At 37.2% G+C, this 24,231-nt stretch overlaps 1 protein-coding gene across 1 annotated transcript in view; it reads left to right on the top strand.

Annotated features, from left to right (window-relative positions):
• dock2 (dedicator of cytokinesis 2) overlaps nucleotides 1-24,231 on the top strand; it is a 350,017-nt gene that overhangs the window by 286,962 nt on the left and 38,824 nt on the right. Inside the window, exons 34-42 of the mRNA XM_031898788.1 lie at nucleotides 3,115-3,200; nucleotides 4,671-4,827; nucleotides 5,879-5,919; nucleotides 11,830-11,920; nucleotides 14,560-14,679; nucleotides 15,878-15,967; nucleotides 16,859-16,963; nucleotides 17,621-17,762; nucleotides 21,573-21,654. Of these exons, the coding sequence (XP_031754648.1) occupies nucleotides 3,115-3,200; nucleotides 4,671-4,827; nucleotides 5,879-5,919; nucleotides 11,830-11,920; nucleotides 14,560-14,679; nucleotides 15,878-15,967; nucleotides 16,859-16,963; nucleotides 17,621-17,762; nucleotides 21,573-21,654 (914 nt within the window). The remainder of the gene's footprint in view (nucleotides 1-3,114; nucleotides 3,201-4,670; nucleotides 4,828-5,878; nucleotides 5,920-11,829; nucleotides 11,921-14,559; nucleotides 14,680-15,877; nucleotides 15,968-16,858; nucleotides 16,964-17,620; nucleotides 17,763-21,572; nucleotides 21,655-24,231) is intronic.

Genomic DNA, 24,231 nt, shown 5'->3' with positions numbered 1-24,231 from the left:
CAGACCCATACTGACCTATCTATCCACTCACATACAGACCCATACTGACCTATCTATACACTCACATACAGACCCATACTGACCTATCTATCCACTCACATACAGACCCATACTGACCTATCTATACACTCACATACAGACCCACACTGACCTATCTATCCACTCACATACAGACCCATACTGACCTATCTATACACTCACATACAGACCCATACTGACCTATCTATCCACTCACATACAGACCCATACTGACCTATCTATACACTCACATACAGACCCACACTGACCTATCTATCCACTCACATACAGACCCATACTGACCTATCTATACACTCACATACAGACCCATACTGACCTATCTATACACTCACATACAGACCCATACTGACCTATCTATACACTCACATACAGACCCATACTGACCTATCTATACACTCACATACAGACCCATACTGACCTATCTATCCACTCACATACAGACCCATACTGACCTATCTATACACTCACATACAGACCCATTCTGACCTATCTATACACTCACATACAGACCCATACTGACCTATCTATACACTCACATACAGACCTATACTGACCTATCTATACACTCACATACAGACCCATACTGACCTATCTATACACTCACATACAGACCCATACTGACCTATCAATACACTCACATACAGACCCATACTGACCTATCTATACACTCACATACAGACCCATACTGACCTATCTATACACTCACATACAGACCCATACTGACCTATCTATACACTCACATACAAACCTATACTGACCTATCTATACACTCACATACAGACCCATACTGACCTATCTATACACTCACATACAAACCTATACTGAAATGTATATAGAAATGTATTCTACAGAGCTGACCAATAACACATCACAAATCTGATACAGAATGCCCTGGTTTCTATAATGCCCTGTAATGAATCTAGATTAATTACTATTTAGCCTTTGATCATAAAGGTTATATCATATATATATATACCATATATTGTGAGTTAGTCTTTTTGTTTAGTTAAGTGATAGTATCCAAATGCGTGCTCTATATTTCAAGAAAAAGAAGATGGGGAGCTACTGATGGGATCTCCAGTGGCAGAGGTCTGTATTGTTAAAGGGCTGCATTGGTACTGGGATGGTTTAGAAGCCAAAACATTGACTTATGCCATTGTCAGATTGTTTTGGTGCAAAAACATTAATTGCACATAAAAAAAGTTGCAGTCAAATCAAATTGGGCACAGTTGTGCGACACCCTTGTTCCACAAATTTTTCGGTAGTTTTGCAAATTTTCTGCCAAAGTGAAATGGGACAGATTCACTCATCACTAATCATATTTGAATACGCCACTCCTTACTCGCCAGAGGGAAGGGTGGGGAATAAAAAAAAAGAGTACTGGTAGACAGTTAGTTGATGTATAAAAATGAAATAAACCACATACTCGCTAGGGATATAATTTAACTCACTCTTGTAAACCTGAGCTTACCTACATGAAAAATAATTTCATAAAGTTCACAATCAGTGAGTAGAATTGTAAAAGTCCTTGTAAGTATTCTTTAAAGAATAAATTCCCAACACCAGATAAATCATACTGAAGTGCTATGCCATCTGTCACCTTCTGCACCTACTATAATAGGGACCAATTAAAAGAAGAGAGATAAATTGAACCTCTCATTCTCTTTCTGTCAGTTAAGTAACATCCAGGCTTAAGAGTACATAAGTCTGTGGCATCCTTTTTCCGCAATAATTTTGCCAGCTAAGAGAAAATGCAAAAAGATATAGGTTTTTATACTGCATGCTTAAGTATTTGGAGCACAGTGTCAGAAATAATCGTGTTATTGATTGTGTTGTGTCTAAGGAAAGTAATTTTCTTTTCCACTTATCAGTGCTTCTTCTCTAAGCAACGTTTGTTGTTGCTGATTTTGATTATCAGTCCTCTTCATTATTCTGAGCTTTTCCATCTCCTGCTTTACAGCTGAAAGCAATGTGCCAGCATGTTCTACCGATATATTTTCTTAATAATTAGTTTCCTCTGTCTACAATACTACTATTTACTCTTAAAGTCACTGCATTTCCCCGCACTTCAGTTGTTGTTTTCTACTTTATCCACCCCACAAAGTCTCTAAGTGAAACCATGCTATTTAATAACAGGGACTAATTAAGAGGACAATTATTTGGACCTGAACAACACTGGTACATGTGTTATATATTGATGGATCATCATATTCACAATGGGGTAATAGTTTCCTGCACAGTTTGAGATTGTCATACACATAGTCCTCCATAAGTAATGTAGTCACACAGGGATGATCTAATTGTGCTGCTTTGCCTGTTTTGTCCTTTCAAGTCAGCTTTCCTTCTTGTCTACTATAAAAAAGTGTAATATTCTGGCAATTAACCTAGTTACCTGACTGTGCTAGTTAAGTGTGATTTAATGTGCACATTACTGCATGCAAAGAACGTTTAACAAGCAAAAATTGTAGCACATAATATTAACCTTTTGGTTTAACATATATTTATATATCAAGAGTCAATGGACCATAGAAATCCATGTAATGAATTCCTTACTTTTTATAATATTTGCCTGAACTGATGTGTTTCTATAGAAAACAAAAGGGTAATTTGTGCTCATTACTGTACAATTTCAACTATTAGGCAGGGGTGCAATGAGGGGTGACCACAAAAATAAGTTTTATTTGTAGCTTGCACCACAAAAATACATTTTACCTGTAGCTTGCTATTCAAGGTCAAATATTACAATATTTACAGAGCTTTGTCCATTGCGAACATGTATATTAATATTCAATGTTATGAGAATTCAAAGCTGGTTCATACTGGGATCTGCTATTCAGTGAAATGCAAGACCTGGTCAAGGCTCTCTACATACTATAAGAAATAGTTAAAAATAACCTTCACCATCAACCTCATTGCAATGCCAGACCCATGTAATTATTTTATTTTTCTTATCGCTATGGCTTTTTCTGATTAGCATTCTGAAAAATAACATTTGGTAATGTCATATTTGTGTCATGCTGACAAATTGATGTTTGTTTTCTATTGGAAAAATCTATTGCCTTCTTTCCTTTGCAGTTTGAAAATGAAATCATACTGAAGTTAGACCATGAAGTTGAAGGAGGAAGGGGCGACTGGCAATATATGCAACTATTTGAAGCAATGTAAGCTTTTACTTGAAGTTTATTACATTGAGCATTAAGCCTAATCTTTATAGCCACAAATGAAAAGTACTTAGAACAGGAAAAGTAATGCAATATGTTACAAATATGTAATTCCTAAATTACTTACATTACAGAAATTGCAATCAGCCTGGCCATCATCAACATATGTACTTTGTGTTTGTAACTAAGATAAGTGATTTAAGTAGTATAGGGATAATCAAATATTATATTGAAACACTACTTTGAAGTTGAAAATAGTGTTGCGGTTAACTTATGTAGTTGTTGTCTGCCTTTCTCTGTTCAAATGAAATAAGCCATTTATTGTTCTGAAATATCATGTAGCATTGATCTAAAGCAATTGGAAATCCAGCAGAGTGTCAGATTGAATGAAAGTGTAAGCAACATACATCAAAGTGATCTATTCATTCCACAAACATTTCAAACAATGTCTACTAAAATAGTCGTCCAATAAACAAGACTTTTCAGGGAAGCTTCAAAAGTTACAAAGGCAAATTTATATATATTTTGTCTATCATGATTTTTATGTTGTTGTTTTTATTACTAAATTACACTGAGTACATTGCCAATAATTCATTCTACAATTTAATATTTTATTCTTGAACCAATAAATGTATTTTTTAAAGTTGCAATATTGTTGAGTAGGCGCCATCTCAGTGCATTGTCTGAGTCTGAGCTTTCAGAAGGAGCCAGCGCTACATATCAGAACTGTTTTCAGATAAACTATTGTTTCTCCTACTCAGTGTATCTGAAGGAGTCATGGCCAGACTTGGAAGTTTTACCACTGAGTGCTATTTGCATATCTACCGCTAGGTGGGGAGCATTTTTAGCAAGGCAAGTGTCAGTCAGCTGCTGTCCTGTCACCTTTCCATTGTTCTGCTGATTGGCAATGGGGGGAGGAGGGGGTGTGCTATTACTCCAACATGGTCACTAAATTCAAAGAAAGTTGCTTTCACTATATCACACTTTGTTTAGGGTGCAGGCTCCTCCCCACTGCCATGGGCAATTAATGATTCACAAAATAAAATATGGTACAGCAATGGTGAAAACGGCGAATTTTATTTGTGCCAAAAATGAGGCAACATTTCAGGTAACCACCCTTTATCAACCCTCCAATATGCAGGACAGCTGTAGAGAGTGAGGGAAGTTTATCCGAGCACAAGTCACATGGCAGCGGACACCTGGGAAACTAAGAATATGTCTACCGCCACTTTAAATTTTAAAATGAAATATATAAAAAGTGTTTGCTCTTTAGTTCCCCTTTAAATGTGAATAAGGCATTTTCACATTTTGGTATTACTAGCTCTTTAAGGAAATACTTTCTGAGCCTATTTTGTTCCATTTCTAGTTTAACAGCAGCAGTTAGGTTTAAAAGCATTGGTGCCTAGGCTGTATAATGTATTTTTTATATTTTCATCCGCTTGCTACAAATTTGATGCCATTTTCTTTCAGATTACTGGATTATTCCATCAACCATTCTTACATTTTTAAGGCAATAGAGACCTTTGTGATTCTAATAAAAGGTCTCTTGGAGAGGTTATTGGATTACCGTGCAGTAGTCACTGATGAAAGCAAAGACAACAGAATGAGTTGCACAGTCAACTTACTGGTGAGTTTTTTCTAGCAAATTCTTATATATACAGACATAAACAAGCACAAGGAACATACAGTATCTTAGTGATGAGAAAATCTACAGTTGTTGTTTGATGTTATCCTTTCTGGAAAAGCTATAAAGCTGCACAAATATAGACTTTTTCTCTTCATGGTTGCAGATAGTGTACTTGACATTTTAGGCAGATCGTTTCCTATTTTTTAAGATGTGTTTTTAGTAAACCTTGACACAACCCATAGGCATCTCATCTATAAAAGGAGATTAGAATGTCACCTCACATGGTACTCCTGTATATACTCCTGTATGAAGGCATTTATCTGGCCACAGTGGAAGTACAGGAGCTCCTCTACAAGGCTGAAGGTGAGGAAGAATGGAGAGGCATATAGGGTAATTAGACGCTGCCACCTTAGTTGAATGAATAGGCCTAATTTCCTCCACATTAGGCTAAAAATTGTGTTATGCCAAAATGTATGCTCCAAAAAAAAGAGGTTTTACAATTAAAGTGTGGGCTTTAATTAATAATTATGCACAGTATTATAAGAAGCAAACAAAAATATAAACAAACAATATGCACTTCAGAGTATATAATATCTATTTATCTATCTATTTATCTATCAACCATCTACCTATCTATCCATCTATCTATCTATATACAGAAACAAGAGATCCTCTGCACTCACCCATTATAAATACTGTATATATATAATATATAAGCTGTCCTTGCAGCAATACTTGTGTTTCACATTAAAGTTGTGTACACTCTTGTGGAACCTGAATATCCTTATGCCAAAGTTTTGGTTTTACATTAGAAATGTAAGCTCTTCTAGTAATACTATGCACAATTTAGTGCACTGCAAAGTAACTGGCAGTGGGAGTGGCTGGAAATATGTCCATTTATACAGACAAATTAGTTTCTCTCATTATTTTCTATAGGGACAGGGGCAGTTGGGAAACAATTAATTTTTTCTATGGTTTAACATATCTCTGCTTCTAGCTGTAAACAGACCCAACTGCTTTACTTATCAGCATTTTTTTTACCCTTTTACAGAACTTTTACAAAGATATCAATCGTGAAGCCATGTATATTAGGTAAGTAGTACTTATTTTTGAAAAAAATATATAATGACCCAATGATAACAACATAACAACAAGCTACAAATAAAAAGCTACACAATTTCCCTTCCTGCTTGGAAATTCACACTGTGAGTATCCTGCAAAATATTTCCTAAGGCTTCCATTTGCATTGAGATTTTAATTTATCATTGTCCTTCCCCAAAGCTGTGTTTTGTATTCCTTGCCCCGTGTGCTTTTTAATAAAATGAATATGAATATGGAGTTTCATTTATAGCAAGGAGTAGATTTAAAGCCACTGCAGTTACTACTTACTTTTATGCTAAATGTGATCAGCCTACAAACTGCAGCACTTTTGTTTTTAAAACAGCTTCTTCTGGGTTCTGATCAGCTTCAGCTTAATGTACGTGTAGAGTCAAATTGCCATAATTTGTTTTCTCATTTCCTGAAGGTAAGAAATAGATGTTAGGAGAGGCGATTGGAAAACTGTGAAATCGCTTTTTGAACGCCCGATTAATTATTACAGAGACATGAAAAGTAATATAAAAAGAATAAAGTATAACACAAGCGCAGGAAAGCAATAAAAAGTTGAAACAAGCTTTACAGAGGTCTTTATTTTTCAGCTGCTAAATATTGTTTGAAGAAATGTTCCTGCTAGTTATTTGGGGGGTTCTTCTTGTACCATTTTTGTATTCATTTCATTTAGGCACATTGGTGGCAATTTATTATGCAGTAATAATGCTGAAACTACTGGGAAAATGTCATTTCATCATGGCATTTAAATGCTGTGACAGAAAATCATCATTAAATTCAAGGATATTGTACTTCAGGCTAGGCTTAGCGCAACAGTTTATATATGAAACAATATCAGACAGATGCCTTTAGCAAAACGGGCACAATTATATTACAAGGCAAGTCATAAATAGTGATGAGCGAATCTGTCCCTTTTTGCTTTGCCAACAATTTGTAAACAGCGAAAAATTGACGAAATGCATTGAAGTCAATGGGTGACAATTCTTAAGCGTGATGACTTTTTCTTAAGTGCAACCATTTTTTTCTCATTCCAAATGCATTAAAGTCAATGGACGTTTTTTCTCCCTTCTAGGGGTACATTTACTAGAATTTGTTTTTTGTCTGGCCTTGAAAGTCATATGAACTTGACATGGTATAAATTTTGAATTAAATTCGATCATTGCTGTATTTATAAAATATCACAATAATGCTTAAATCGTTCGTATGAAAATTTCGAGTTTACATTAGAAAATCCTGAATTTTTTGAGTTGAAAGCATTGTTAAGATTCATTTCCATGAATCCTTTTTATTTTTCCCAAACAGGAATTGCTCCAGCAGCCATTTTAGGAGCAGTGGCACTCATTCTTGGAAAACAATAATGTGTTTAAGTTTTAATTGAAACTGAAAACAATGATGGGATTAACTTCCCCTTGAAAGGTGTGAAATAGAAAACAAAGAGGGGATTAAGTTCCCCCTTGAAGCTGGGTGAAATTGAAGACAATTAGGGTATTAACTTGTCCTTGAAAATTTGTCAAGGACAGGTTGTCACTGACCGTTCTATTCCTCTACTATTCTAAGCCTTCATAGGACTCAATGGTACTCGACAGATCAAACCTGTAGAATTTTTTTTTACTAAAAAAAAGTTAACTAAACATTAATGAATCGCGAATTATGGCAGTTATTTACGAAAAACTCAGATTTTTCGGGGAACAATAGCTAAACCCATTCATAAATCTCTAAATGATGTAGAAGTCAGAAAAAATCTGACTTTATTTCAAAATTGCTTAGTAAATGTGCCCCTTACTGTGCCACTTTTTAGGCAACTATTTATTTTCCACGCGCCAATTTCTTTTTTCAATATTTTTACATGCCTATCTTTTTTTTTCTCACTCCAAATACATTAAAGACAATAGGCATTTTTTTCTCTAAAAAAATTTGCTCATCACTAGTCATTAATCTTTAATAATTTAAAAACCAAGTCTAAGAACTGGCCCTAGCAAGTAGAGACTGCATTGGATTTGTTGGCAGAATTATATACGTTATATCTAGTATAAATAAATTTGAAGCAACTGGACTTGTTTAGTAATCATTGAAGACGTTTCACTACTCATCCGAGCAGCTTCTTCAGTTCAACTGACTGGTATGAGTAGTGAAACGTCTTCAATGATTACTAAACAAGTCCAGTTGCTTCAAATTTATATATACTAGATATACCATGACCTGGATGAATGAAAATCTTCATAGACATATATACGTTATAGAAAAGTAGATTAACACTAGAGATGTAGCGAACTGTTCGCTAATTCGCGGACTTTTGCCGATGTTCGCCACTTTGGGTTCGCCGCGCTTTTTTTTTGGCGCCGCGTTTTTTCGCCTTGGTTTTCCCGCCGCGTTTTTCCGCCGTGTTTTATCGCCTATGCATATACATAGGAATAGCTTGCGTTTTTTTTTGGCGTTATTTTTTGGCGGGTTTTTTTTTGCGTTTTTTTTACAAAGTATTTTTCAGAGAAATTTTTGCTTGATCCCCCTCCTGCATGCCACTGTCCAGGTCGTGGCACCCTTTAAACAACTTTAAAATCAGTTTTCTGGCCAGAAATGGCTTTTCTAGGTTTTAAAGTTCGCCTTCCCATTGAAGAATATTCGCGAGTTTTGGCGAAAGTCCGCGAACGGGTTCGCGAACATTTTCGGCGATGTTCGCTACATCTCTAATTAACACTGAAAAAATATACTGCTGAAGGGTCAATAATATACCGTATCATTACTATATTAGGTGGCTTAAGGAAGAGATTTCCACAACTTGAAATCTTTTCCTTTCTTTTTATTTCAATGGATGCACTTGTGTCCTCCAGAAATAACTTCTGGTCAATAAGGCAGCAGAGATTTCATTGTATTGACCCCCCATATATTTATTCCACTATGTTTTCTCTTAAAGCCATCTTTTTCAGTGTATACAATCCTACTTTGACTCGCCTTTATCCTTAGCTGAGATTTCCATACTATTTATTGGTTAATTTGTTCTTCTCTGGACTTTCTTTCTATTTCAATTATGTCTGTGTTAAGTAATGGAAAGAAAAAAACAACATTGTGAGCTCTTGTTCTAACAACCTACCAGAGGTAGTTCATTCACCAAGTAATAACTGACATGAGGGTTAATATATTCTCTTTTCCATACCACACAAAGTGCTCCATACAGAAAGAAAGTATCACAAAAACATATAAATGCATTAATTGAATTGTCCACCTAAATAAATAATAATTAAATACTGTATCAGTGAGACATTATCTATTAATTGAATTGTCCACCAAAATAAATAATAATTAAATACTGTATCAGTGAGACATTATCTATTATTGTACCTACTGGGCACAAAGAGTAGTCCAAATTGTATAAACTTCTATATAATAAAATAGATGTCTACTATATCAAGTCAAAAGGTGAGTATTGTTTACTACGTTACTGTCTGAAAGTGCTATAGAGATTGAGGCTTGATGGTTATAAGAATACCCCAAACTATTGCATGTCCCATATAACTGTCAAGGATGTAGATCCTGATAATTCTAACTTCAGTGGATCAATACTTCTCTGAACTATATTAAACAAGGTGGGCATAAGTTGCAATGGAAAAATGTCTCTCGTGGAATACTATCCATAACTTTTGATAAAAATTTGTAGCAGCAACATTACATAGAAAAAGTTTCACAGACTTTACTAGAACTTTAAGAAACAGAGCAAAATTAGAACTGTCATGTTTCCTGGGTTATGAAAAAAGAAAAATCATTTTCATTGAGGGCAGCTTCATCTTACAGTCTAGCCATAATACATTCACTTTCCAAAGATAATTCCTACATAGTCATTTCAAATGTAATGTAGTAGTATTTTAGATAATGACTTTCCCATAGTAATATAGTGTAACAAGTACTAGTAATTTTTAGCACTGGCCTTTGCTTAATTCCTGTACCGCTTTGTGCCAGTTTTTTTAACTGCATTGATGGAGTTGGATGGAGTTTTTATTTTACAAAACAAGCTTATACTTTCTGCTCTCAGAATTACATGTAAGTTTGATCCTATCATAAGTCAGAATGTCCTGCATTTTGTTTTGCCCTTTATAAATAAAAAAAAAATCCCTTTTTCTGTTATTACATTTGATATACATCAAAATACATTCTGGTGATATAGCAGCTAGAAATATGTTTGTTGAACTCAGTAGATGATTTATGCACATATTTTTGTATAATTTGGGAACACAGAAAGCCTGCTGTATTTCCTTAAATGTCACAAGTTGGCCTCATTATTTTTAAGCATAGGAATCAGTTGAATAAAAAAAATCCGTTGAGTCCTTGGTGTAAATGAAGAGATTACCCGGTATCATGGAAGGGACAGGATTTATGCATGAGGCAGTACAAGAAAAGAGGCCCAGGAATAGCTTAGGAACATAGATAAGAAGAATTACGGCATACAAGCCCAGCAGTGTTATATCTGTTCATGTTTAAGCCGCTAACCAACATTTTTAACTTGCGTAGGTGTCGGAAAAGTATTAAAATATATAAATAAAAAAAAGTATTTTATCCATGGTGCTCTTCTAGTAAGTTATTCCGTTCTTTACTATAGCATATCTTCTTGATTTACGTTAATAAGTACTAGAATTTTGTCTTTTTGGCTCCGTAAGATAAAGTCACTATCTGAATGGTAGATCGTTATAGGACTTTTAAAACTAGTATTTTGCTTTTTGCATGACAGAAAGTTGATTATTTAGGAAACAGCCTACTACAAAAATCTGTCAGCAAGGAGTGCTGTTTTATTGGTACATTAAATGGCTGATAAAGCTATGCTTTTCTTACTACAAGCTGCTGTACATGGCTGTTCTGAATCTCAGTGAATGATGGACTTCTCTTTATTTACTTTGCTTCATCCACTGCCATATACAGGTTAAATTCTATTTGCTTGTAAAGTTGGTACCCCAGGTTGTTAACTTTTCCAATTTTCCTTTACCACTGGGGCCCTACCCCAAATACTGACTCCTCGTGGGGACCCAAGCTGTCCTTACTAGCTAACCTGTCTAGCTCTTATTCCTAGAACAAGCTAGTTTCACCTTCTACCTCTATATCTACCCTAGTGAGGTTTGAGGGCCCACCTCATTTCTGTCTGAAGATTTTATCAGGCCAAAAATGGAAGTGCACAGCTAATGCAGTGCCTTATATAGGCTTTCAGGTGGACTTGCTGCCACCTGCTGGCTTGACCTCCACATAGCTTTTACCTAGTTACATGAATAAAATAAATTCTTAACGTTACCTCTTTACATGCTTTATATATAAGGTGGTCATAGGGGTCTTGAAAATGGGCCTGGCACAACTACTCTGAAGCAGCCATTATGAAAGTGCCAGCCCTTGTTCTTTTTTTTTTTTTTGCAGTATATAATTAACAATGTCTAAATTAGTACCATCAATTGTACCCATCAACACCAGTATTCTTTGTGGCTTTTGGTCTAAAATTTTGACTCTAGACAATCTCAATAAACTGGTAAGCCAAGGTAAAAAATAACCCATTCTGCAGGAAGTCAATATAAATTTGAAAAAAAATCTGTACTTTGCATTATGCATTGCACACATGACATTCTTTTGAGCATCATTGTCATTAATGATTTTCCTATATATATGCTGAGGTATTTTATTTCCTGTATTCAGAAGACTGTGTGTAGGGGATACATGTGTTTTTGTGCGGCACTTGTGCAAATATTGTCTTTTACTCTACTGCAGGTATCCCGTACATTTCTGAATCTTAAAACAGATTATACAAGCTACAAATATAGACTGACTTTTATAGAAAACAAAAGCGTATTGTGTTTTAGGTGTAGTCAGTTGGATCAAATCACATTATATTATTAATTATTATTTCTTCCTATCCCCTGTTTCTTCTAGATACTTGTATAAGCTGAGAGATCTCCATTTAGACTGTGAGAATTACACTGAAGCTGCATACACTCTACTCCTTCACACAAGGCTCCTCAAGGTTAGTTTTTATAACTCATACATGTGTCCCATCAGGAAATTTACCTCAGAGAAATAATCTAAGACAGGGGTACCTATGGCTCGGTAGCCAGATGTGGCTCTTTTGATGGCTGCATCTGGCTCACTGCCAAATCTTTCATAAAAAAAATAACGGGGGGCGTGGTCTGCGCTCGGCGGATAGAAGACATGTTCTAAGCCTTAGAACATGTCTTCTGTCTGCCAAGCGCAGGCCACGCCCTCCTCTGCATCGCATCCGGCATCCTTGCACTGCAGAATCTGCGGGCAAACATATTATATGGCTCCCACAGACTTACATTTTAAAATACCGTATTTTCCGGCGTATAAGATGGCTTTTTAACCCCAAAAAATCTGTGCCAAAGTCGGGGGTCGTCTTTGGGTACTTGCCGGGTACTTGCTTGCAGGGCCCCCCCAGCGTCCTCCACCACCCCTCCCGCTCACCTGCTGCGTCCGGCTGTTTCCTCCGGCTGCTTCATCCGGCTTTAAAGGTAACGGCTTCATCCACCACCCCTCCCGGTCGCCTGCTGCTTCCTCCGGCTGCTTAGGTTGCGTCCAGTGCGTGCTGACGTCACGCTTACACACGGGGCGCAACCAATAAAATTGGTTGCGGGAGGGGTGGTGGATGAAGCCTTTAATTTTAAAGCCAGATGAAGCAGCCGGAGGAAACAGCCGGACTCAGCAGGCGAGCGGGAGGGGTGGTGGAGGACGCTGGGGGGAGCTGAAGTATGTGGGGGAGGATGTTGGGGGGAGCTGGAGCATGTTGGGGAGGATGCTAGGGGAGCTGGATGATGTTGGGGAGGATGCTAGGGGAGCTGGATGATGTTGGGGAGGATGCTAGGGGAGCTGGATGATGTTGGGGAGGATGCTAGGGGAGCTGGATGATGTTGAGGAGGATGCTAGGGGAGCTGGATGATGTTGGGGAGGATGCTAGGGGAGCTGGATGATGTTGGGGAGGATGCTAGGGGAGCTGGATGATGTTGGGGAGGATGCTAGGGGTAGCTGGATGATGTCGGGGAGGATGAGCTTTAGGACGCTGCGGGGGGGAGGTTGAGGATATTTTAACTGCAAAAGTTGGGGGTCGTCTTATACGCCCAGTCGTCTTGTAGGCTGGAAAATATAGTATGTGGTGTTTATAGCTCTCTCAGCCAAAAAGGTTCCCGACCCCTGATCTAAGATAATGGCAACACAAAACTAAGGGGCACATTTATGAATGCTTGAGGCATTTGTATCCCAAAAATCCGCGGGAGTTACCACACTCAGCACCTTAAACCTGACAAGCTTTTTATTTCTTGCTCAGGGCAAATCCCAATTTGCACAAATCTGGCTATTCGGATGAAGAAACCACACAAGAGTTTGTGCTCAAGCATTCATAAATATGCCCCTAAGAGTTGTTTCATAATTCCAAACTTGGAATTTTTTGTTTTTGTAAGAACTTTCATGTGCTTACAAATTAAAATTAAACAATAATTCTTAAAGGAGTATAAAAGCCCCCTGGACTATAAAAGCTCCCTTAACTATCACTGCCTTGACTCCCCTAACCTCCCCTTATCGCATAGTGAGCTAAAACAGCAGAGTAGCTTGGCATTAGCGATAGGGACAGCTGTTAAACTAAGGGAGAGGTTAGGGGAGTCAAGGCAGTGATAGTTAATGGGGCTTTTATAGCCTGGGAGTAAAAGTCTCCTTTAAAATTTACCTAAGACAAACTCCCTTTGACTTCTACATGACCTTGACAGCTTTTGGATGTTGTATTTTTGCATTTGCGGTTTTCATGGTTTTAACACATAATAATTGGCAAACAATTGTGGTTTTCTTTCAGAAAAAATGTGTTTCTTTCAGAAAAAACACAAATTGCAGAAAAAACATACAAATGTTAGTAAATGGGCACCCTAGTCTCTGGCCTAACTCTTTATGGCAGGGGTCCCCGACCTTTCTTACTCGTGAGCCACAGTCATATGTAAAAAGACTTGGAGAGCAACACAAGCACCATAAAAGTTCATGGAGGCGCCAAATAAGGGCTAAGATTGGCTATTAGGCAGCCTCTATGCACACTATCTGCTTACAGGGGCTTTATTTGGTAGTAAATCTTGTTTTTATTCAACCAAAACTTGCCCTCAAGTCAGGAATTGAAAAATAACTACCTGGTTTGGGGGCACTGAGAGCAACATCCAAGGGGTTGGGGAGCAACATGTTCCCCAGAGCCACTGGTTGGGGATCATTGCCTTATACGTTACTACTGGTTGATCAGCCACTGACAACACCAACTCAGCTTCTGGGTGATGTACAGTAAGGAGTGGTTCTGTAGCCCTCATTCACTTTACATAACATGCAATGTAGTTTTTGGCATTAGTGTCCTGAGTTTTCTTTGCACCCAACTCGACTGTACTGCAGAAGAGCTTGCAGTTGTTTAATGAAGCTAAATGTGGTAGAAAGGGAGATACAGTATATCGTAGCAGAGATGTTTTAACAAGGACATGTGAGAAATGGCTTATATTACTATTAAATCAAAATTTCAAAAGATTACAATAATAATATAATTTTTATAAGTCCAGTATTTTTTATTTTTGCAAGCATGGAACACAAACAAGAACACCTCTTTGATAAATTCTCTTATTTTTTTCATAGTGGTCTGATGAGCAGTGTTCGCCTCAGGTTATGCAGACTGAATTCCAGAGTTCTCAGACATACCGCCACCTCAAAGAAACATTATATGGAGTCATTATTGGATACTTTGACAAAGGAAAGGTATGATTTTAAAAATGCTTTTACTTGCAATATTTGATTGGGGCATTGATAGTCAGAGATTGGTAGGCAAAGTGCTGATTCTATAAATAGGGGTTATTTTCCTTTTAAGCTCCAGTCCATCATTTTCTCTGCCTCAACAATTTTTTTGACATATTTATAATTAATGAGAGAAGTTGAAGGACCTTTCATACTGCCGGCAAATTCAGCTGAAGATGATCTAATCAAGGTCTCTAATCTGACTTGTGCCCTAACATCCCTTGTTTGACACAACCATGTGTATCAGAACACGCATAGAGCCCTATGTGAAGGACAGTGCTAAGAAATAGTGATCATGTGATCAACCCAAAGTAGTATTTTGCCAGAACAATGCATCTCTGCATATTTACATTCATACTGTACATATAACAAGGAGCTGCAATGTTGCTTGCCTTCACAGAGGGAACGCTTCACACACTCTTCACACAGGGTTTAGTGCCAATAAAAGCTCGTCAATTTACGTAAGTTTGGTTTTGTAGTAAAGAAATCATTGGCGCCTAATCTTACGAAGATTGCCGAGCTTTTTTTGTCACTATACGCTGTGTGATTAGTAAACTCACGTGGGGTTTCCTCTATGATTGCCTGAGTTTTTGTTTACTAATTACGTGTGGTTTTGCGCTGAAATCATAAGTAGGCCCCTAAACTAATGCTGTTGTTCTTTTTTGTGTAATGGAAATGAATATAATTACATCAGATGAGCCAGTTAGTTGAAGTGGCAATATTTCATCCATGAATATTTGTAATAGGTGCCATCTGTCCAAAGATTACTTTACATTCCAAATGCAACTAAAGAGCCATTAGAAAGCTAGTAATCATATTTAGCAATGCTGTCTATTAAAATAGGACAAGAGTTCCTGTCATTAGCTATGTGAACACTGGAAACCAAATCTTGCATATATTATTTGTGTCCCACCATTTTATGGTTCTTAGTAACACCTTGATTTGCTTTATTTTAATACCAGTAAGATTTCTGTTAACAGGTTTCTATACATATGTAGGAAGAGCTATTTTTCAACTGACAAAATGTTAAGATATAAGTGACGTTAGAGACTATTTTTAATTTGCCACATTTTTGCTTTTTCAAATTGAAAATATACAGTGAGTCTCTAAAAGTGTGATATTTTCAGTTTGCATATTTCCTTGACTTGTTATGTAATTATAGATGTGGGAAGAAGCAATTGCACTGTGCAAACAACTGGCCGACCAGTATGAAATGGAAGTCTTTGATTATGAGCTCCTAAGTCAGTGCCTGGTAAGAACGTTTAGCTTGAGCTTTCTAACCACTTTCTATAGATATTGTAACTTTTCATTTGAAAAAAAGAAAATTCTTTAATTTGTACATGCACAGAAAAGTTGGCATGTACAAATTAAAGTACAAACTTCCAGGATAGGGAAGGGTCATTGACTTGATCTCGACAAGTTTTAGATGGAGTATTATCTGATTCACAGTTGTGTTGCATAGTAAATCAGAAAAGTTGCAACTTTTTTTCCGGCGACTTTTAGCCCTAAAAAATGTAGAAAGATCAAATAGATGGGATAAGAACATGTTCTACTGCTTTCCCTTTCCCTATTTCTCCTCCTGTCTGACTCAGGTCTGAAATAGGGAAAAAGAGAGTGTGCAACCTACTTACTAGTTCTAGCATTGTAATGGATTTTACTGAATTTGGGAGCAGGTTTGGGAACTCCAAAATGTAAATAAACTGAATAATTATTGCACGTCTGGGCAATTATAAGCCAGATGTATAAGTCACATGACAGTCAGTGCATGGTGTATTGGCAGATGAAGAAGTGAAGCCACAGCTCATCTTCACCTTTGCTGATCTAATCATATGGGTCATCCTAAAGCAATACCAAAGTGACCATACAAGTATGGTTTTTGTATGGTATAAATCCATTTAGCTTGTGGTGTGATTGGTGGGATGCCATATACGTAGGACTGGATTTATGGACAGCTTTACAGTACTTGTTTTCCTGAAAGTGTGTTATATCTATCATATGAGATGAAAGTATGGCCCAAATGATCAGATCTCTGGATTTGTCCAGTTGATTGGATTAAAAAAAATAGAGTTAAATATTTTTTTTTTATTTTACTGGTAATGCACCAAATTAGATTGCACTATTTCTCCCTTTTTTATACTGACAGACTCAACAAGCAAAATTCTATGAAAATATTATGAAAATTCTAAGACCAAAGCCAGACTATTTTGCAGTTGGATACTATGGCCAAGGATTTCCAACATTTCTTCGTGTAAGTAAATAGATATTTCTAATAAATATCAATTCTGTCTGATGATTACCAGTAGAAGCACAATAAAGAAAAGGGCAACAGATTCAGCTTGCAGTCTTATGTAGGAAAATGTATGATATGGTTATGGGTTTTCTATTGTGAGCATAAGCACAGCTATTTGATCTATAGTCCTAAATACATAACGTTTTCTGGTGATGGGAAACTAGGGTATTTCTGTTACATGAAATACCATGCTGTAAATCTGCAAAAGAACATTAAATAGCCCAACACACTTGTTTTGCCACTAACATGAATTTATACAAAGTTCCTTATGCTTTCATGTTGGCACTATAATCAGAAGCCTATGTATTTGCCCACAGCCTATACACTGGTAGCTCATAGCTCTAAAATTGTGTTTTGTTTTGTTTTGTTTAAAACAGTGTTTTATATATTTAAAACTGTAAACATTTTATTATTATTTAGTCCATGAAAGTTTATGCAAAATGTAGGCCTGCAGAAAGAATTCTCGAAATATGTTGGGTATAGTTATCTAGTTTATTCTATGCATATAACACTGATAACTACATTGATTATATACCAAATACAAAGTACTTAGCTAACCTCTTGTATGTTCAGAATAAGTTTGTTTAAGGTGTCACTGCAATATTTTCCTTTCAGAATAAGGTGTTTATCTACCGAGGCAAAGAATATGAGCGAAGAGAGGATTTTCTGGCTCAACTCATGGCCCAGTTCCCGTTTTCAGAAAAACTGAATACTACCTCATCTCCTGGAGAGGATATTACCAATTCCCCTGGGCAATGTATCCTTATATAACATATACAGTGTAGTACTTGTGTAATCAAATTCTAGTGTAGCTTCATGAAGGTGTTTGCTGTTTTGCAAAGTTTGCAGTAAAAATGTACCGGGCAAAAAAGTTTGCTTATCCTTTGGCCCCAACAACCCAAACATTTCTCTGTTTTGTTTCTTTTGTCCCAAAAAATCCTCCAATCTTGAACTTTTCATAACTTAGCATTAATAGTGTAACCCCTATTTGGCTATGAAATAGTTAAAGCCCAGGCTATGGTAGAACATGGGGTACATGTGACTCTCTTTCTATGGAATGGGCCTTCGCTATGTGGAAGGAAATATCTGGATGATGTTGTTGTACTACAATTCCCACTACCACTGTGTAGTGTAATAGCTCAGATTTAGTAAGATGAACACCAGGAGCTCTTGCAATAAAACTGTTAACTTTTTATTGTCCAAGACAAGATGGTAATGGTAAAGGGATAAATCAATACTCACATAGATAAGCAGATATAGCAGAACGCACTGAGGATAACAAAGGAGGATGCCACCATTTTATCCCACCCCTTGGTAGAGTCTGGCAGGGTAAAGCACCTGTCAGCTGGGCACCACTTTGGAAGGCAGTCAGGGTAGTTACTCCAATCCTCAGGCTGATAACCTTTAACTTTTGTGGGTCCTACGGCTGGGCATGGATCAGGGTTTAGACTTACCTGTATCCTGTCACTTGTCCGTGGCCCTAAGCTAAGGCAACATTGCTGGATGGAAGGAATACTTCCAGCTGTCTTCTAGTTGGGGCTGAGCTGCCCTTGCTATCTAGGTCTAACTACCTCACTCTCTTAGAGAGTGCTATAACTAGTGCTGCTATTCTTACTTGTCCTCGTTCATGGGGCCCTGTCCCCGACTTCACCAGAGTGGATGTTAACTCTGGGGCAATTGCTTGGTTGTACTGGGGCCTATGTCTGCACCCAGGCTCAGTGGAGCTGTTCTGGGTAACAGAAAGGCAGTCAAAGAGGAAGCCACACCTCTTTGCTAGACACTATATGAGGCTGCAAGGTATGTGGACAACCATATGTGCCAATAAAGGATAAGATATAACTGTAAACTGTTACAAAGGCTTCTGCCCAGTAACAAGGAATATGTGAAGAGGTAGGGAAATAAAGCCATAGGGCAGTTTAACCCTATGAGTCCTTACAATAGCTACCCCCAAAATACAAAAAAATCAACAGTTTTTAGATGGTGTATTGTTACGACCATTGTGGTTAATCCGCCACACAGTGTTGGTTTGACTATTGAGTCAATTTATTAAAATGAAAACAAAGATATGATTAGTTGCTATGGACAATCGCCATTTAACACCTATCTTAGTAAATCAGATCCTACATCTATCAAACGAGTAGACATATTAGTTTTTTACTTTTTAACTACTCTTAACATTATCCATTTGTTGTCACCAATAATCAAGGAAAGCACCAGTTTATAATAGAATACTTTATAATATGTTTCTAGTCTTTTCAGTTTGATTTATGAACCTTCTGTAAAGACTAATTGAATAACATAAATGAAGTCAATGATTATTCAAGGCAATCTCTAGCAAGCAGTCCTTCTTTTCATTTATTTCAAGGGAGGACAATTATTTTACATTCTTTACTCTAAGCAAAAATGATGTATTAATGACTCATGTAATGCACACAGCCTGGAATAATGGATTTTATGTCCTTTTAATTCTGAACTGCTTCAATACAAAATAATTTTTAAAACACCTTTACATAATTTACCTGCTACAAAGGGCATAGACCTATAACTTCCAGGCTGAGAACTCAAACTCATTTTAAGTTTTTCCATTAGATCAGCTTTCCTCCACTCTGGTGGTCCTATGCCATATGAGAGGGAATCTGGCTAAAATAGAAATAAGATCTCTCAAACTCTATTTCACAGGTCATGTGGCCTTGTTCAGGTAAAATATGCCTACATTTTAATAGCATGACCTATGTCAACCACTACAGCTTCTGTACTACTATATTGTGAATCCTGTCAAATTGACTCTTCTACTGTATATGATAAGGAAACATTTGTGATTGGTCTTTGCAGGTAAAGCCCTTATTTCCCTGTTTTCAATCTTTGCCTTGATTTTTAGACCAATCTGTTTGTCTCAGCTATCATGCTTATAAATTACCCACAGTGTTCCTCTATTGAGCTTTAGAATTGCACAATGGTATTTAAAAAGAACATCCTCATAACATGTTGTATAGAATGGTACAATAAATGCACATTTGCAAGGAATGAAGTCCTGATGCTGTGCCTGCTTTTGGTCTCCTAGGGAGAGAATAGTCTCACTGACGTCATCAAGATAGGTGCTAATCATCCATTGTGATCTGTTAATGGAAAGATGGGTTAAGAACTATGCTGAGCTGTATTCCAAGGAAACACAAGTTTAGACACCATCTTTACTGCCATGCATAACCTGCCCTTGATAGATAATTTGATGCATCTACACTGAAATAGCAAGTAACAAAGCTATCAATTTAGTTTTTAGTGGAAAAGCACCTGGCAGTAGTGATGAGCGAAGTTTTTTGCCAGGCATGGACTCGCAGCGAATTTCTGCATTTCACCATTGGCGGATTGTTTTGCGAAACTTCATCAAAAATTCACAGCGAAAAAATTTGTTGCACGTCAAAGTAGGAGTGGTCGCATCAAAATAGGCACGGCTGCGTCAAGAATAGTCGTGGTGAAAAAATAAGTGTGTGAGAATAATACAGACCCTGCTGGCCCCAGTTTACCATTTTCGGACAGTTTTTCATTGTTTCACAAGCAGAATTTTGAAGGAAAGGATCGTTTATTGAAATATAAGATCATTGGAAAAGGGTTCTTGAACATCTGCCTTGTATTGTTAGAAATGCACTGAGGAACAACTAACATTCATACAACTCAGAAAGTTGAGAAAATGATGCAGGTAAGCACTGCTTTACATCAAATCAAAGATTATCTGAAGAAAGGTAATACCGGTCAACTGATGACATTGTCATCTGCTGAACCAATATAAAAATCTATAAACTAAAAGTTATAGAAGTAGTGATGAGCGAATCTGTTCTGCTTCGCCGAAAAATTCATAAATCTTTCAAAAGATCCGCGAAATGCCGAAAAATTAGCGAAAATGTCATGCAACAAAAAAATTGTCAGCCGTGGCTATTATTTTGTCGCACACCTATTATTTTGACGCCCGCAGCTATTATTTTGTCGCACAGCTATTCTTTCATCGCCCGCGGCTATTTTTTGACGCCAGCAACTATTTTTTTTTTACGCTGGCGACAATTTTTGAACGTGCGGCGAATTTTTCCGGCCCCAATTATTTCATCCATTTCGCGAAACAATCCGCCAATGGCGAAATGCGGAAATTCGCCGCGAATCCATGCCTGGCGAAACATTTCGCCCATTACTATATAGAAGTAGATATAATATGGATTGTTTAATATAAAAAGGAGCACAGTACATGCTGGTTTGTTTCCTGAGTAATTGCATGCAATAGAACATATATTCACTTTTCTGTAAGCACAGCTGGACCCATTCAGTCATTTTCTCCTGTTACATAATAGAAAAGAAATTAAATATGCTCACACAGATGCACAGGAGAATGCAAACTGAAAACTGTATTTGTGAAATATTTATGTATAATTACAGTAATATTTACTTGCCTTTAGACAAGCAGGAAGGTATTAGAGCATTCCTTATTGTGTGCACAATACATTTCATTGCTAGGTGGTGATATTTTGTTTAAAATTACTAGAAATGTTACAGTTTTCTGTTCCTTAACACTCTTCCTTTACAGACATACAGTGTTTTACAGTACAGCCTGTGCTAGAGGAGCAAACTCGCTTTAAAAATAAACCAGTCCCCGACCAGATATTAAAGTAAGATAAGTTTCATTTTCTGTAGTGATCTTCACTGATGATTTATTTTTTGCTCTTTTTGGAATGTCACATAAATAAGTGTAGCAGTACCAATCTGTAATAATAAGACCCAGTCTAATAACTCCTATAGACCCCCATCCTTGATACTTATTGAGAGCTGCTGGTTGACTCAGAAAATGAGATAACCTTCTAATCTTATCTCACATACCTGGAATACTGAATCCAAGGTATATTCAATGTTTTAATTTTTTTGCACCCAGTAGTGTATATTTCCCGATTTACTGTATGACAAGCCTCTTTAAATCTAAAATGACCATTGGAGCAGAGGACAGTACAGTTGCACAATAATGATGCTTCTTCTAGAGAGGGAGGATACTACAATGAATGAATGATGCATTAATTCTTCCAGCAAAGGCCTCTTTACAATGACAACATCTAAAGCATTCAATTTGTGATGCTAGGCACAGATTCAATGGCACATTAGGAATGACTGATTTATAAGAATTAAGTGGTGATCAAGAAGGAAAATATTTTGAGAACCAAGTGGCATTAGAATGAGATGCAATGTTTCTTCCTAATGGAGAAGTGGTTTCTGAGAGAGGATTATAGCAGCAGAGTTTAAGACTAAAAATGGTACAGGAGGGATGATGGGATGCCAGTTAATAGTAGGTTTCAGTAGTCTAGGGAGGATAGGATAAGAGGATATGTGCATGAATGAGTGTTTAGTAGCTGCTTTAGAGAGAAAGGCGAGATCTTTGTTATACTGTGAAGCTAAAAGATGACAGTTATATCAGAGGAAGAAGGCAATGTCTGGGCAAAAAGACAAAATAGCTCCGCTATAAACACAGCACATGGTGCAAAGTGTATTTTTCAGTGCAAATTGGTATGTTTTTTCCCAAATTACAATGTTTTTTATTACAATTCCAGTGTATTTGTGATGGCATACTGTATGGCAATTACACATAATGATGCGTCTGAAGTCTGTGGTATTTACCTTGGTTTCTATAGTTTGGATCAAATATGTATATATTGGAAGACTGATGAAGATATTTAAAAAAAAAGGAAACTTCAAATTCAAAATAGTCAGTTAGATAGCAAAGCGTCTGAACTGCAAAGACCCCGAAAAGATTATGGCCACAGAACTCTAACCTATATTTTTATACTGGGTTACTTGCAAAATTTCATCCCTCGTAATAAAACAAGTGTATCAGTGAGTTCTTTTATCAGTAGACTGCTGTTATCTCACTTTTATTGTATTCCCCTTGAAGTACACATTTGAGCATAGTCAGTGCCATCTTCTTAGGGAACTGGCAATTTGCTTATCTTGGCAACAGACGGGCACAAAAGATGCTTATCTATGACTGCTTATTGGTAATGCCTCTGGCAGGACAAGTTATACAAAGGACGATCCAGCTTACATGATAAACAAAAATAATTTAAATCATTTTATTGCATACTGTATCAGATTAAATATCTCCTTTAAACAAACCTTTAGTATGATGTAGACAGTGATATTCTGAGACAATTTTTTGACATTTTTTTTGTTATGTGTTCAGCAGCTCTCTAGTTTGGAATTCCAGCAGCTATCTGGTTGCTTGGGTTGACTGTCTATTGAACATTAGCTGCCCATGGTTAAGTCCCAGCTACAAAGTGATGCGCTTGCCTTTCCACCGGTGATTTGCATTTAATGCTGATGGCAAGGCATATCGGGGAGATTAGTTGCCTGCGGTAGCCGAGATTAACAGCAGACTAATCTCCCTGTGGGCCATCACTCTTTAGGTATAGCTTGCAGGCACACACAGCGGAGCGAAGGTCAGCCCGAAAATCCCTGCTTTTGCATTTTTTTGGGCTAACCTCTGCAAAAACTGTATTTTTGCTACATTGAGCTGATTCTTGTCCTGCAGAAAAACACTTGCCGAGAATCACCCCCACCACTAGCATCAGCCTCCTACCTTGCCTGCACCTAGAAGTATTGTTCATATGCAGGCACACGTGGTGGATATTGGCCAAAAAGTGTGAGCGTTCGTATTTCGAGGCGATATATGCCATGTGTATTTGCACCCCGGCTGCCCCAATTCTTCCAGGTGCAGGCAAAGTAGGAGCTAAATGCTAAATGTTATGGTCATGTGTGGTAATCTAGCAATGTGTAAAACAAAAAGTTGCAGTTGTCTATGGAGAGCCCAATCCAGGGGATTTTTGGCCATACTTAACTTGCTTGTGCTTGTCCGTGTTACATTATAGCAGTGGGTTTTTTGTATGTTAAAAAGCAGACACACGGTAACCTACAAACCATCTGGCAGAAATGTGTCTGTAGACATAAAATCTCTTTTACTGAACTTTTTTCCATATATTTAACAAGGCTCACAAAAACCACAGAAAAAATAAATCTGATGATGACAGTCTTTCTACCTAGAAATCAAACATCAAGTTGCAAAGGAAACCTTAAAGCATCTCTCATCACAGAAAAAAAACTATTTATGACTAGGCTTATTCTGTTTCCTTTCTTTGGATGTCTTTGTACACTGTGTCATGTTGTGATTTACAGTATGTGTCATAAAACGGCAGCCAGATCAGTCA

Source organism: Xenopus tropicalis, chromosome 3, assembly GCF_000004195.4.
Source record: "Xenopus tropicalis strain Nigerian chromosome 3, UCB_Xtro_10.0, whole genome shotgun sequence".
Taxonomy (NCBI): domain Eukaryota; kingdom Metazoa; phylum Chordata; class Amphibia; order Anura; family Pipidae; genus Xenopus; species Xenopus tropicalis.
Note: the sequence above shows the minus strand (reverse complement) of the source record. Positions and strands in the feature narration are given on the sequence as shown.